At 53.8% G+C, this 15,836-nt stretch overlaps 1 protein-coding gene across 1 annotated transcript; it reads left to right on the top strand.

Annotated features, from left to right (window-relative positions):
* The first annotated feature begins 6,107 nt into the window (after nucleotides 1–6,107).
* Enpp7 (ectonucleotide pyrophosphatase/phosphodiesterase 7) lies at nucleotides 6,108–10,386 on the top strand. The gene is made up of 5 exons (XM_032914436.1): nucleotides 6,108–6,379; nucleotides 6,679–6,824; nucleotides 8,151–8,777; nucleotides 9,851–10,070; nucleotides 10,310–10,386. The coding sequence occupies exons 1-5, from the start codon at nucleotides 6,130–6,132 to the stop codon at nucleotides 10,384–10,386; spliced, it is 1,320 nt and encodes a 439-aa protein (XP_032770327.1). The 5' UTR covers nucleotides 6,108–6,129.
* Nucleotides 10,387–15,836: the final 5,450 nt, after the last annotated feature.

Below are 15,836 nucleotides of genomic sequence, written 5' to 3'. Positions count from 1 at the left end.
ATAATCCTGTTAAGATATTAATCCTCATTTATCCGGGAGGAGAGGCGGCCGCGGCTGAGATAAAGCCCCTCAGAAGCAATAAAAGCCAAACGGATGATAAAGTGGGGAGGCCGCTAATAAAACCCCACAGTCCAAAGGTCAGTCAGCGCCTGGCAATCGGCAGGCCACCTCCAGGGCTCTAGCCGCAGGAGTCGGACGCATTAGGAGCCATTCCTGCGGAGAGGGACAGCCAGCCTGGATGATACAGGGGCAGAGAGGAGGAGGTCGGCTTTCTTAGATCCTCCCCATCAGCTCGGTAGCCTGGAGTGGGGAAGGATCACTTGGTTCCCCCACCCTTACCCCCACCCCCACCCCCATCCCCACCCCTCCCCAGTGGGTCTCTCTAAAACCATGGTGGTAAAATCGCAGCCCTCCTGATGACTGGATGGTCTGGGCCCCAGAGCATAGTGATGAACTGTGGGACCTGCTGTCCCTGCTGGGCTCTTCTGGCCCCGGACTCCCATTCCAGGAGCAGGAGTAACAGTCGCTGGTAACACCCTCTGCACCACAGGAGTTCCCCCAAGGATATTCTGGGTGACAACATGTCCTAGACTCTGTCTGGAACAACATGGAATTTGTCTTTCTCAAGGTCCAGTCACTCCTCCCCTTGGGGACTTTCTACTCCAGCTAAGTTACACAATCAATCCGCTTTATCACCTCTGTGTCCTAAAGTAAACTGGGTCAACCATGACACCTCCCCCCATACACCCACCAGAGGGTGTTGGATTGGAGGTCTGGGGAGCCTGTCCTGACCCGGGAGTGAGGCTATCCCTGGCACCAGGGCACCAGGGTCCGTGGCAGCCCTGACCCAATTACACCAGAGAAGGAGAGAGCAAAGCAGTCCAGACAGGGCCCATGGGGGTGCCATGCAGAACCACTTGAGCATCCTCTACTAAAGGCCTGCCAGGAGTCAGGCCTTGGGCCACGAGCTGAGGACTGTGCTGTTCAGCCCCATGGGAGATACAAACATTTTACAGTCATCACTCAGTCCACCACAGAGAACAGGGTGCAGCCTGAAGAGCTGAGACTGTGAGGGACAGCGCCAAAGAGTCCGTCAGCCATCAGCAGTGGGCTGGTTCTTCAGGCCCCAGTCCGTGTGTGGCCCACACAGGACAACTGACACCCACGCTGGTGTCAGTTCTACCCAGTCTCCAGACCAAGGGGTTCCTGAGATCAGGCCTCAGAGCACTAGGGTGTCCTAGGCAGGAAAAGTGGGAGTGCAGCCGAGATGCCCCACCCCCTGCATCGAACACACAGGACAGTGCGCCACAGATGCCACACCCACAGTGGCACAGGGTTCTGCTTCTCCTGGCCCCCACCCACCCGCTGACTAAGCTGAAGACCTGGCTGCAAGATCAGATCCATGACTTCGAAGTGCCATTGCTGGAGGCGAAGAGCAGCCCAAACCTGGGCCTGGTCCCTCTGAACATGCCTGAGTCTAAGACGGGGCTGGAGACAGGAAACATTTGGGTCTGGGAGTAACAGAGAGTGAGGGACTGCTCGACACACACGTGTACACACGTGTGCGCAAGCAAACATATCAGACGCTTATGTACATGTGCATAGGACATGAATGTGTGAATACATGTACACAAATATCAATATACACACCTGTAAGCATACATGTAAGACATGTGTGAATGTCTGTGAGTGTGTGTGTGTGTGTGTGTGTGTGTGCGCGCATATGAGAAATCTTGGGAAGAAACTACATCTGCAAACCCTGATTGACTGATCTGAACCAGGAATGTGGATAGGTTCAGAGCCTTATTACAACTTACCCTGGGCTATCTTTAGTCCCTAAATAACCCACCTCTGTGGCAGACCTAACGTTCTTGGACTAGCAGATAAAGCCTTCAGAGTGCACTAACTCAGCAGACTACTAGCTTCCATCAACCCAAAAGTTAAGGACTTCATCGGACAGCATCTAGGCCTAGAACTAAGATGCCTCAGCTTTGCTGTAACACACACACACACACACACACACACACACTCACACACTCACACACTCACACTCTCACACTCTCACACACACATACACACACTCATACACACATATACAAATACCCACACACTCACACACACATACACACTCACACACTCACACACACACATACACACTCACACACATACACACACCACACACATAAACACACTCACACACACACACACACACACACACACATACACACTCACACACAGACACACACACTTCACACACACCACACACTCACACAAACACTCACTCACACACATACACCCACACTCATATTCACACACACACACACTCCCGCATTCACAATCGCACATACACACCACACACACACTGATAGACCAACCAGCGTATTTTAAAAAGCATCTTGATTTATGACTTTGTCTGTTACTATAAAAACTTGATGAAACTGATTCCACATTGGAAAATGTTAGTATATATCTGTGTTTGTGAGGCCACAGTCATTCAAATTTGGCTCCAGAATAAACTCCCTCTTATCCCCTTTGAGGTGAGATTTTTGCACCGGAAGTATGAATAAGGGTGTGTTTCTTGTGTGCATGCATGTGCAATATGCACACCCACTTATACATATATGTGCATATATAAACATTCATGCATGCACACATGCACACGTCAGACATAAAGGCACATATACATATGACATGCATGAGTACATATATATGAATGTGAATACATAAACAAATATCCACACCAGCCAGAGGAGTTTGTACATATGTACACATATATATGCATATGTGTGTATATGAATATATATACATTACATATGCAGGTGTGTGTCATACAGGTGCACACACAGGGCAGGTACATGCATGCAGGAACATATACACTCATACACTTACATTCATGAGCAGTGGAATTGTGAGCTGGGTACAGGAGCCACTGGTCGAGCCTTCGGTGGCCACACCTCAGCAATCAGTGGCATAGAAAGTGGAGACCGCAAAGGTAGGATCCGCACAGATACAAAACAACCAAATGGATAAGCACAAGGCAGGTCTCCCCAGAAGGTCAAAGACAGATGAGTGGCCTTCCCTGGGGCGGTGACCTTGATCGGTTGGTTGAGTCAGAGCCTGCTGGGATGCTGTGTCTGGAACGAAGTGGATTCTGTAATGAGACACACAGTCCTATCTGTGCTGCCTGCCCATCATGACCATCTCCTCCCAACAATGCAGCGATCCTCCACAGGCCCTGGCCAAGAGCCTCAGGACCATGGGAATGTCCTGCGGAGGGGACAAAGAACGCTGCGTCAAGATTAAGGAAACCTCAATAAAGAACAGACACGGGTTGACTCACCAGTGTGGCTCACGTGCAAGCATGCCACAGTGCGGGAGTGTGGAGGAGGCGCTCAGGGAGGGCGGGAGGGAGGATGCCTCTTACACTGATTGGACCACTTTTCCATACCATAAAACTCTCGTAACACTAAAGCTTTACATGGCTGGGATGTGGCTCACTTAGTAGAGTGCTGGCCTAGTATGCAGGAAGGCCTGGGTTCAAGCCCCGGCAGCACACAAACGGGGCCTGCTGGTGCAGGTGGGAGGTAGAGGCAAGAGAATCAGGAGTTCAATGCCATCCCCAGCTAAATAGTAGGTTCAAGACCAGCCTGCGATACACCTGTCTCCAATCAATTAATAAATAAATACTTTGTTTATTTTAAAATGTATTGGAGAGTTGGCTCAGCAGCTAAGAGCATTTGTTGCCCTGCAAAGGACTAGGGTTTGGGTCCCAGACCCACAGGATAGCTCACAACGCTCTGTCACTCCAGTTCCAGGGGCACACAACACCCTTGTCTGACCTAGGAAGGCAGTTAAGTAAGAACATGTAAGGTGAAGAAGTGCCTGGCTTCGTGAGGCTGTCAGAGAAGAAGCAGCCAGGCCTAATAGGAACCAGGCAGATACACGTCCAGGAGCTGCAGAAGGACGGAAAACGGATAAACACAAGATAGCAGCCACGTGGGTCTTCACCCTCCCATCTGATGGATGACAGACAGACAGATGGACAGGCACAGACAGACAGACAGAAACAGACAGACAGACAGACAGGCAGTCACAGACAGACAGGCAGGCAGAGACAGAAAACAGACAGACAGACAAATGGGCAGATAGGCAGAGACAGACAGATAGACAGAGACAGGCAGGCAGACAGAGACAGGCAGGCAGAGACAGAAAACAGACAGACAGACAAATGGGCAGATAGGCAGAGACAGACAGATAGACAGAGACAGGCAGGCAGACAGAGACAGGCAGGCACAGACAGACAGAGAGACATACAGACAGAGGCTGAGAACTAGCAAGTGGCTACTGCCTCCATCCTATTGGTCAGAATGATATCGCATGGCCAAACCTCAGTGGTTGGCATGCTGGAATGGTTGGCCTGCTGGAATATGGGGTCTTTCTTCTTGGTAGCCACCTTGCCACTGAAAAATATCCAGTATAAGAGTATTCACGTATAGCCTGAAAGCTCTGGCCAGTGTAAGGCCCTGAGCCCTCCACAGTCCATAGGCCCTTGAAGACTCACCCCACCCCATCTCCCAGCTCAGGGAACTCCCTCACCTCCATGCCCATCCCTTTGCCAGGTGGCTCCTGTCTCTATCAACTGCATCTTCCAGGTCCCAGTGAATGACACTGACCTCACAGGAGTCCTCAGGGCTGTGACCCAATGCTAGTGAACCTGAAAGCCTTACGCGCTCTCCTGAGCAGCCCACAGATCCTCCTCAGAGAGCACCCGCTTGTGTCTGCCTCCCACAAGTCTCTCCCTGCCAGGGAAGGAGCCACAGCTCCCAGCCTGGTTCCTTGGTATTGTGTTAATCCAAGGTCCCCGACCTCCCGTGCACAGAAGCATCACTGAATCCGATGTCTGGGAGGGATTCAGAAATCGTCTCTGTAGGTCTGGGAATAAGGAGCCTGTGCCCTGTGGGTGCTAGTCCACCACAGCAGAGGCTTCTGGTGACTCTGTGTCACGCCCCGCAGGGTCATCACTTGCTGACTTGGGTCTATATGGAGCAGGAGTCAGGAGGAAGGCTGCTGGGGGGGGGGTCTGCAGTTCAGGAAGTTCTCATGGCTCACCCCAAATATTTCCTATTCTTTCTTCCAAACCTGCACAACTTGCATATCCACCGCCTCTCCCCCACCACTCCCACCATATCTGACTCTGAACATCCACTCCCTCACTCCTGCTGCTGCCCCCACTGTGTCTAATCCACCCACCCCCAGAACTCCTTACAAGAACAAGAAGGAGGAGTTCAGCCTGGGGTGCACAGTGGGCAAGACATGGGGTTCTGGGTTCACTACTGACCTGGACTTGAGAAGCTGGTCCCCCAGGCCCTCTCCCGGCTCTGCCTAGGGACCCACTCCCCACCAAGGCCTTCTAGCATCCGTGGATGGAGAGGCAGCTGTGGTGGTTTGAATGAGAATGGCCCCTACAGACTCAGAGTGAGTGGCATTATCGGAGGTATGACCTTGTTGAAGGAAGTGTGTCACAGGAGGCGGGCTTTAAGGTTTCAGATGCTCAATCCAGGCCCAGTGGCTCACCCTCTCTTCCTGCAACCTGCCAATCAGAGTGTAGAACTCTCAGCTACCTCTCCAGCACTGTGCCGGCGGCCTGCCTGTGTGCCGCCTTGCTTCCCGCCATGACCATAATGGACTAAACCTCTGAACTGTAAGCCAGTCCCAGTTAAATGCTTTCCTTTGTAAGAGTTGCCATGGTCACGGTGTCTCTTCAGTGCAATGAAACCCTAAGGCAGGGTCCCATTCACCCTGCCCCTGGCTGGGTTCTCTGAGAACAGAGGAGCTGGGAGTCGCTGTGCAGACGGGGGTTGTGGGAGGGTAGTTCCAGAGGACAGTCTACCTTCTAGGCTCTGAGCCTGAGGGTCCCCTTCTCCCCGGGTAGGACTCTGAAGGATGGAAACCGGGAGCCTCCGTTAGAGATAAAAGCCACCCCTGCATACACAACCCTCACGTGCAAAGTCTAGGCTGGTAACCGCCCATCTCTGAAGACGCACAGGATAAGAGGCCTGTCTGACCCTGGGACTTTGCTCCACTCCTGGCCCGAGCTGTCTGTGCCACCTGTCTGTCTGAGAGCCAGCCATGGGGCGCTCAGCTGTCCTCCTCTCTGTGGCTCTAGTCATCCTCCCAGCTTGTGTGACTGGGGGTCCTGTCCAAAGGCAGCAGCGGCATAAGCTTCTCCTTGTATCCTTCGATGGCTTCCGCTGGAACTATGACCAAGACGTGGAAACCCCGAACCTGGACTCCATGGCTCAGGAAGGAGTGAAAGCTCGCTACATGACTCCTGCCTTTGTCACCATGACCAGCCCCTGCCACTTTACACTGGTCACCGGTGAGTGTCAGTCTCAGGATGGGGCTTGGGGATGGAAGGGGCCTAAAACATCAGGTGGCAGAAGTGGGGGCACCCTGGTCAAGGGTGAGAGGGCTCTGAGGAGACCCTCCAGTAAGATCGAGAGCCCAGAGGAGGGGATTTTAGGTGTCCTCTGTTGGTGTCACCTGGTCAAGGGCTTGTTCCACGCTGTCCCAAGGGAATGGTGTGCCGTAGGGCTTTCCGGTGATTGTGAGCTCATGAGCCCCTTCCCTAGGCTTGCCCCACACATGCCCTGCCCCTCCTTCTGCTTCCCCACTCAGGCAAATACATCGAGAACCATGGGGTGGTCCACAACATGTTCTATAACACCACCAACAAGGTGAGGCTGCCCTACCATGCCACGCTCGGGATCCAGAGGTGGTGGGATAACGGCAGCATACCCATCTGGATCACAGCCCAGAGGCAGGTAAGATGGCCTGCCCGAAGAGAGACTGAGGCCGTGACCAAGTGAGGTCGTGCACGGGCATCCTGGCCTCCTGGCATAGAAGGCCGCTGGGGAGGAAGACCCTGCAGGCAGCCATCGGGGCTCGGCTGTGCTCTGAGGCCAGCATGACCTGGACTTTCTCTGTTCTGACAAAGAAGGGGAGTCTGGGGCTTAGGATCGAGAGCTGGGTTGGCAGATGGCTTACCTGGCATGTATGAAACTCTGGGTTCTCGCCTCAGTCCTGGAGAAAGTGGGGTGTGGTGGCTCGCGCCTACAGCCCAGCACTTGGGGAGTAGAAGCAGGAGGGTCAGGAGTTCAAGGTCATCCTTTGGTACACAGTGAACCTGACACTAGCCTGGGATATGCAAGACCCTATCAAGAAAGAAGAGGAGGAACGGAAGGAGTGAAGGAAAGAGACAGAGGAGGGAAGGGAGGAGGGGGAGAGGAGGAGGGAAGGGAGGAGGGGGAAGGGAAGAGGGAAATGGGGGGGAGCAGGCCATGCCCTCGGGCCCTTTGGCACTAGAAAGGGGGATCTTGTTCACACAGGGCAGATAATGGACTGGGTAAGGAAATGCTGGGGAAAGACTGCCTTAATCTATTTCCCCCACTGGGCAGCTGGACAATAAGGAACCAAAGATTAAACAGAAGGTAGGGTACAGTGTTGAGACCACAAGTCGCCCCGATTTGCATTGCCCTGGGGCAATGTGAGGTTTCCAAAAAAAGAGGAGGGTTTCCAGGTGGGCAAGAACCACCTCAACCCACGCCCACGTTTCCACCTCCACCGGAGGGGCTGCCACCTCTCACGTGGCGCTCGGTCCCTTGGCTCCAGTTCCAGCGTGAGAACTCAGTCTCCCCTGGTGCTCCATCCAGCAAAGAAAATGGGGGAAGCAGACAGAAGCCAGATAGGAACCACGGGCTCGTGTAAACGAGGGGTTGGAAAGATCGCTAGAACAGGCAGCAAGGATTTAGGGGAAGATGGCAGAGGTTCATGGGACAAAGAGGACAGGGGAAAAGACAGTGGAGGGAGACCCGAGGATGGCTGGACCCCGATGCAAGGGTGCTGAAGGGCACAATGTGCGGGGACATTTCCCATCTAGCCTCCATTAGTGCTTGAAAACACTGGGTGCTTGTCCTCCGGATGAATGGTGCCTGTCCCCATCTGTGAGGTAGGATCCACCTCCGAGTACAAAAGGCTTCAAGGCAGTGGGCAAGGAGAATGAGGCGGCTCAGACAGAGAAGCAGGCAGGCTCGGGTGAGGGGGCAAGACAGGATAAGGAACCCTGGACCTTACACCCCCTCACTCTGCAGGGCTTAAAAACCGGCTCCTTCTTCTACCCTGGTGGGAACGTCACCTACCAAGGAGAGGCCGTGACGATGAGCCGGAAGGAAGGCGTCTTACACAATTACAAAAACGAGACGGAGTGGAGGGCCAATGTGGACACAGTGATGAAGTGGTTCACGGAGGAGGATGTGTCCCTGGTCACTCTCTACTTTGGGGAGCCGGACTCCACTGGCCACAAGTATGGCCCTGAGTCCCAGGAGAGGAAGGACATGGTGAAACAGGTAGACAGGACGGTGGGCTACCTCCGGGACAGCATCAAGCGCCACCACCTCACAGACAGCCTCAACCTGATAATCACCTCGGACCACGGCATGACGACCGTCAACAAGAAGGCCAGCGACCTGGTCGAGTTCCACAAGTTCCCCAACTTCACCTTCCGGGACATTGAGTTCGAACTCTTGGACTACGGGCCCAACGGGATGCTGATCCCCAAGGAAGGGATGCTGGAGAAGGTATACAGTGTCCTCAAGGATGCACACCCCAGGCTGCATGTGTACAAGAAGGAGGACTTCCCGAAGACCTTTCACTACGCCAACAACCCCAGGATCACGTCCCTGCTCATGTACAGTGACCTCGGCTATGTCATTCATGGGGTCAGTGGACTGCTGCAGCCTGTGGGTGGGCCCCTGTCTATCTAGCCCCTGGTGTGATATGTCAGCCACCTGGGAGACACACTCAGCACTGTACAACAGGAGTGTGTGTGAGTGTGTAAATGTGTGTAAGGTACGTGGTATGTAAGTGTGGGTTGGGGGTAAGTATGGGGGTGCGTGCAAGTGTGTATGTGGTATGTGAGTGGCGGTATGTGTGGGTGTGGTGTGGTGTGTGAGTGAGTGTATAAGTGTGTATGAGTATGTTGTGGTGTGTGGGGTATGGGTGTATGTGTGTGTATGGTGTGTGTGAGTATATAAGTATGTGTGTAAGTGTGTGTGGTGTGGTATGTGTGAGTGTATAAAAGTGTGTGTGGGAGTGTGTGTGTGGTGTTTGTGTGTGGAGTGGTGGGGTGTGTGAGAGTGTGTGTGTGGTATGGTGTGTGTAAGTATATAAGTATGCGTATGCAAGTGTGTGTGTGGTGTGTGAGTGTTTGTGGGGTGTGTGTGTAGTGTGGTGTGAGTATATAAATAATGTGTGAGTGTGAATGTGTGTGGTACGTGAGTGTGTGGTGTGAGTGTGTCTGGTGTGAGTGTATAAGTATGTGTGTGAATGTGTGTGGTGTGTGAGTGGGGCTGTGGTGTGATGTGCGATATAGTGTGTGTGTGTGTGTGGTATATGTGTGTGTGAGTGAGGTGTGTATGTGTGCTTAGTAAAGTGTGGGAAGCCCAGGCTCAAGAATGGCACAGATCAAGGGGGTGGGGAAAGGACAGGAAATAGAGGCCCCACCAGACCACGATTCCTAGGAGAAATAACGAAGAGGCCCCTGACCCGAGGTCTCAGGCTGACACCTCCACCTTCGTCATAGGCTCTCCACGTGGTTCACTGTCAGTCACTGAGGCTCCACCTTTGGGGTCTCAGAATTAATCGGCGTCTAGAACCCCTCTCACCACACATTGCAAACTTTTCCTAAGGTCAAGTGGGTGCCAACCCGCGGGGAGGCTGGGAAGGACTGAGAAGGAGGAACTGGGGGCCCATTAATGACCCAGAAGCTTTGTGCGTCCCTCCCTCCCTCCAGAGAGTGAACGTCCAGTTCAACAATGGTGAGCATGGTTTCGACAACCAAGACATGGACATGAAGACCATCTTCCGGGCCGTGGGTCCCAGCTTCAAGGCAGGCTTGGAGGTGGAGCCCTTTGAGAGCGTCCATGTGTACGAGCTCATGTGTCAGCTGCTGGGCATCGTGCCCGAGCCCAACGATGGGCATCCGGGCGTCCTGCAACCCATGCTCCGGTCAGGTGAGGCAGGGACACCCCTCCCCTCGAGCCCATGCTGGCACGTACACATGCAAGCCTTCGACCAGGTCGCTGTACACACCCCCAGGGGGTTGTTGAGAGAGAAGCCTGGGGGCTCATGGGGACAGCGGGGACCCCCGATCCTCCTTTAGCCTGAGGAGTTGAGACCCGTCCTCTCCTCTCCTCTCGTCTCCTCCTCTCCTCTCCTCTCCTCTCCTCACTGGACTTTCTGCATTCCCTAGGGTCTCCGCTCAGCAGTCAGCACCACTTGGTGGTGGTGTTGATGGGGATCCTAACAGGTCTGGCCAAGGTCGTATAATGCCCCATCACTTGACGAAGATCATCGGAGGCCCAGAAGGAGAGGGGGCTCAAAGGATGGAACTGAGACTGTTTCCTGCTTCTCAGCCTGAAGTTTCCGCCCCACAGGGCACCCTCCCAGATCCTCACCCTTTCCCTCCGCCACTTCACCCACTCCCACCTCCAACGCGGGAGCCAGAACATGGCTTCTGGATTCTACCAAGCTGGTGACTCCAGCAAGTGTGGAAGCCAGAGAAGCACTCCTAAGGTCCTTCCAGCGCAGGCTTGGAGGACATCTCTGCAGACAGGCCATCAGATCCCTGCGACAATCACACTGCTCCCCCCATGCCTCCCTAGCCTTTACCCAGAGCCACCCACTCCTTCCTGCTGCCATCCAACGCCCCTGTGCAGACCTCAGACCTCACACGGAACTGGTTTGAGGAGAACGGCAAGGCTAGCTGGTTTTGGAATGCACCGGGAGCCAGTCTCACTCTGAGGACATCCCGGCATGACTGGGTGACAAGATCAGCCTGGTTTTGTGTCCTGTGCCATTACAACCCTTGGCCAGGGCAGAAGAAGGTTATTGTGCTCTTGTAGAAACATAAAACAGGAGCTCACTCGGTGCTGGGCTGTTGTGCCTGGGGCTCAGAGATATACAATGAACACGGCAACCCAGGCTGGGCTGTGGTTCTGGGGTAGAGCCCCTGACTGACCTCACACACAGGGTCCTGGGCTCATCCTCAGGACCAGGGAGGGAAGGAGGGAGGGAGGGAGGGAGGAAGGAAGGAAGGAACCAAAAAACAAAGGAGGGAGGGAAGAAAGAAAGAAAAAAAGAAAGAGGGAGGGAGGGGAGGGAAAGAAAGAGAGAGAGAGAGAGAGAAGGAAGGAAGGAAAAGAAAAGAAAAGACGGCCCTAGCTCTGGTGTTTGTCACTTTGAAACACAAGAAGGTGAGCTTGCTCACCCAGCCCACCTCCGTGACCGTGGAGATGGCCGCTAAGAGAGGATGTCCCCAGGCAGGGGCAGGCGAGGGCTACATCTAGAGTCACTGAACCTGAAAGCAGCCTCCCTGGGGAGGTGCACCTAGGGTGAGAGGCTGAAAGACAGCCATGCCCAGCACAAGGTGGGAGCGTGGAACCCAGGAACTCGGGGTTTGACAAGATCCTGCAAATGAAAGAAGCCAGTGGTTTGAGGCTGGGTGCAAAGTGCCTGTGTGCAAGGGAGGGTGCTTTGTGCAGGTTGAGCCTCCAGGGGAGCCACTGTGGGTGGAGTGTGCTCTGACCTGGGGCAGAAGTGCAAAACCAATGATGGGGACAGGTCAATCCAGGGACCCAGGGGACACTCAAGCAGGCAAGGGTAGAGGTGCCCTAGGGTCATAGCTCAGGACAACACCTTCAGGAGGCTGAGCGGTCAGCACTGGGGCAGATCCCAGGTGCAGAGCATAAGATATGGTAGATAAAGGCCAGCCTGGGGTGTGGATCCCACAGCGTGCAGAGGCTCAATGCCTGGGGAGGGCTGGGAGACCCGGGTTGTTTTGGTCTGGATCCATCCCCGTGCATCAAGTGTGGGCATCCACTTGAAGCCATGGCAACACTTTGTGCCCTGTAGCCTTACCCTCGGTGCGTGGCTTGGGCTGGTGTCCACACATATGGTGCATCAGACCAGAGGGCAAAGATAAGGAGAGATGAGGACCAGCCTGTCACCGAGAAGACACGGTACAAGATCGGTCAGGAATGCTAGATCTAAAAGGGACCCCAAGGATCTTTTCAGCCAATGCCTCTTAGAGGTAAGGAAGCTGAAGTCAGCGTGCCCTCAGCTGACTAGTCCCAGGACACTAGCGACAGACCTAAATCTACACGCTGGCATTTCTGAATCTACCTCCAGAGGTTCCGGTCCCCACACAGGCAGGGAGGTGAGGACACTGCACAATGCCACCATGGTCGGCAGAAAGCACTCACAGCCTTGTTCTTCTGCAGGCTATGGTGTGGGCGCCGGACACCAAGGCCCAAACGCTCAGGCAAGAAGGCTGAAGCAAGATCGATTAGGCAGTTTACACTCATGGGGGATGTTTCCCCTTAGGAGCTGGCCATGCAGTGTCAGCAAAAGTGCTCTATAGATAAAAAGAAAGAAGCACGGGTCCTGAATTGTAGCATCTGCCCCTTCTTGAGGCGTAAATTCTCCCTCGTATGTAGCTAGAGGCTGCCAACATGAGGCCATTTCAGGGAAGCGCTGGGCAGCAGAGTGCAGACTCCGCTCAGAGCTGAGCGCTGTGACCCCTGCCCACAGGTCAGTGTCTTCCAACCAGTGTCTGTCTCTTGAGCGGGAGGCTGCAGCTTCTCCCTGTCCTGAGGTCTGTGCACTCCAGGCCTGGGAAAGGGCCCCCTTCCCGGGAACTCACCCTCACAGGCTCAAGCTCGAGAACCATGAAATTAAGTTACAGGGGAAAAAAAAAACGCAAAACACTTTCATGTTTTGATGAAGCTGATGATTCTGGGTTGAGCGGAATCCATGGATATCCTGGGGTGTGTGCTGCTCACGGGGCCACAGGTCGGACGCACCTAGTCTACAGCCTCCGTGACCATTCTCCAAAACAGCATGTATGTATTTGCCCGTGTCCTCCAGGATCTAGCCGAGAGTCACCACCCCAGAGGTGACTCCCTCCCAGTGGCTCTCCTCTGACCTCATCTCTGATTCGTCTCCTTCCCCAGACCTGTCTGTCTTCCCTGTGCCAAACCAAGAGGCCCGTTTTTCCAAGAAGCTTTTAGGAGCTGTCTCTTGGCTGCAAGCAAGTTGTTGAACTCTGGACTAGACAAGCATAGACCCAGCCTCCCCCAGATTACCAAAGCCCACCCCCCAACCCTCTCTGTCTCACGGCATCAGCTCATCGGTGGCCATTATGGAGCTGGTAATAAGACCAGCTGCCCAGCCTTGCTGCTCCAAACCAGCTGTCAGCCAGTCCTCCATCCTCTCCCTCCCACCAAGCCTCCCTGGGAGCAGTGCTGTCCCCTGTGGCCACATGGGGGCATCTGGAGCCCTGTGGGACTGCGCCCGGGCAGGACAGCATACTGGGAAGTGGAGGGTTCTCTGGTCTTCTGTGAAACTATTCAGAGCATTCGTGGCCGCGGGTGCTTTCCAACAAAGTACCCTGGGGAAAAGGCACAAGTCCCATTATGGACACCCAAACTTTGAAACAGTTTCAGGGGCCACTCTGGGGAGAAGGACCCAGAGGGGTGTGTCATAAATAGCTAAGTCCTTAAGACAGCAGCCAAACACAGCAGAAGTGGGTTCGTTCTTGCCGGGGGTAGGCCCCTTTGGCCGGCTGGCTGGTCCTGGCTCGAGGGTGGGCTTTGCCCTAAAAGGAAAATGAATGAGGAGGCCCTTTGTGAGCTGACAGGGAGCTAGTGTTGTCTGTGGACCACAGCGCTCAGCAAAAACATACAAGGTGGGAAGCGCAAACACAGTCAGGGTGACTGGCTCCACTGCAGGGCTGGGTGGCCAGGGCCTGCAGAGGGAGGCCTATTCATTCTCTGCATTGAGAGCTGTGCTTGTGCAGCTTGATTTTGAACAGTCAAACGCGTCCCAAGCCTGGCCTCCAATGGGCGAGCTCCCCCAGGCCTGGCTTCCTGTCTGGAGCTGGTTCCCTGTATAAAGGATTGCTGACCACTGTCCAGGAAAGGCAGCACCCTACACCTGCAGTGCCCAAGACTGTACTCAACATGGTGTAGACAGGGGATCGTTAACCATCCTGCTGCAGAGGGGCTGTGGTGGCCAGGCCTGACCTGACTCCCTCTAGTATGACTCCCCTGATGACTATAGCAGATACACTCCTCAGGTGACAGACTGTCTGAGGGTGGGGGTTCTGTCCCCCCTCCTGATCTGCTTCTGCTCATGGCTTTAACTTTTGCACCTGGGACCTGGCCCGACCTGTTGGATAAAACTCCCTGCCCGGATGCCTGGAACTGGGCCAGCCCGAGAATCACTTAGGTTCCTGACCCTGCATCAAATAGATTACTAGAGAAGACTAACCCACACCCACCTCCACTGATGGCACACACACACACACACACACACACACACACTCACATGCTTGCACACACAGGCACACACATATACACACACAAACACACACGTGCATACATACACAATACACACATACAAACACACATGCACACACTCACACACATGCACATACACATATATACACACATATATACATGTACACACATACACACATGCACACACATGAACATCACACAACACATGCACACATGCACACATACATACAGGCACACATGCACACATACTCATGCACACATACACATAACACGTACACACACACACACAGGCACACATGCACACATGCACACATTCACATGCACACACATGTACATGTACACACATGCACACATACACACATGCACACACATGCATGCCTGCATGTGCACACACGTGCACACACATATGTACACATATACACATGCACACATACATACAGGCACACATGCACACATACACACAGGCACACATGCACACACACACATATGCACACATACACACAGGCACACCTACACACACACACACACACCCCAGCCCCAACTCTATGGCTGGCTCCAACCCCATGACAGGCTCCCTGGGAGCCTTCCCCACCTGGTGGAGGTCAGGTAGAGTTGACACCCCAGATGCTGGGTGACCTGAGGGTTCCTTCCTGCAGAGCTGAGTTTCCCCTGTGGAGAACAAGGCTGAGGTACCATGGAATCACCCAGAAAACAGCCAACTCTCTTGCCAACAGTCACTGGCTTCTCAGTTCTAGGCAAGTTACCTCTGGGCCTTAACTCCCCCATCTGTAAAATCAAGGATTGTGACCCAGCAAGGCAGCCCATGCCTGTAATTCTTAACTCTCAGGAGGCTGAGACAGGAGGATTGTAAGTTTGAAACTGACCTGTTCTGCATTGTAAGAACCTGTCTCAAACAAACAAGGAAGCAAGCCTCTTGGTGGCCTTGATGCTTTAGAGCTAGAGCTCACAAATATGTTTCCTAAGAGACAGGATGATGGACAGGGCCAAAATGCTGAGAAAGCCCCACCTCCAAATCTCCTCCAGGAGAATTTGGCCTGACTGGCACTCGTGAGTCAAGAAACTTCTTGTTGGGGGTTTGGCCGGGGGGTGGGGGGGGTGTCAGGTTGCACCTGGCACACAGCCACACCCAGATAGTGATACAACTGTTTCACCTGCAGCCATTCCTGGTTAGGATCACCTTAGTCTTACACATGTTACTGTTTCCTTTTATAATAGACATTTGGGGCCAGAGAGATGGCTCAGGGAGTGGACATCTACTTCCCAAGCCTGAGAACCCGAGATGAGATTGGATCTCTGGCACCAAAAAACAAACTGATGGTGATTCGAATCTGTAACTCAAAGACTGACCCTGCCTCAAGAAAAAGTAAGGTGGGGGATTCATGAAGATGGCTCACTGGA

Source organism: Rattus rattus, chromosome 9 (genome assembly GCF_011064425.1).
Source record: "Rattus rattus isolate New Zealand chromosome 9, Rrattus_CSIRO_v1, whole genome shotgun sequence".
Lineage (NCBI taxonomy): Eukaryota > Metazoa > Chordata > Mammalia > Rodentia > Muridae > Rattus > Rattus rattus.
The sequence above is the reverse complement of the archived record's forward strand: the minus strand, read 5'-3'. Positions and strand labels throughout refer to the sequence as shown.

Bases quoted from the DNA above. Each gene is read 5' to 3' on its own strand.
- Enpp7 (XM_032914436.1), top strand. From the start codon at position 6,130: ATGGGGCGCTCAGCTGTCCTCCTCTCTGTGGCTCTAGTCATCCTCCCA. The intron at 6,380-6,678 runs GTGAGTGTCAGT...TTCCCCACTCAG, and splicing joins CCACTTTACACTGGTCACCG to GCAAATACATCGAGAACCAT. The intron at 10,071-10,309 runs GTGAGGCAGGGA...TGCATTCCCTAG, and splicing joins GCAACCCATGCTCCGGTCAG to GGTCTCCGCTCAGCAGTCAG.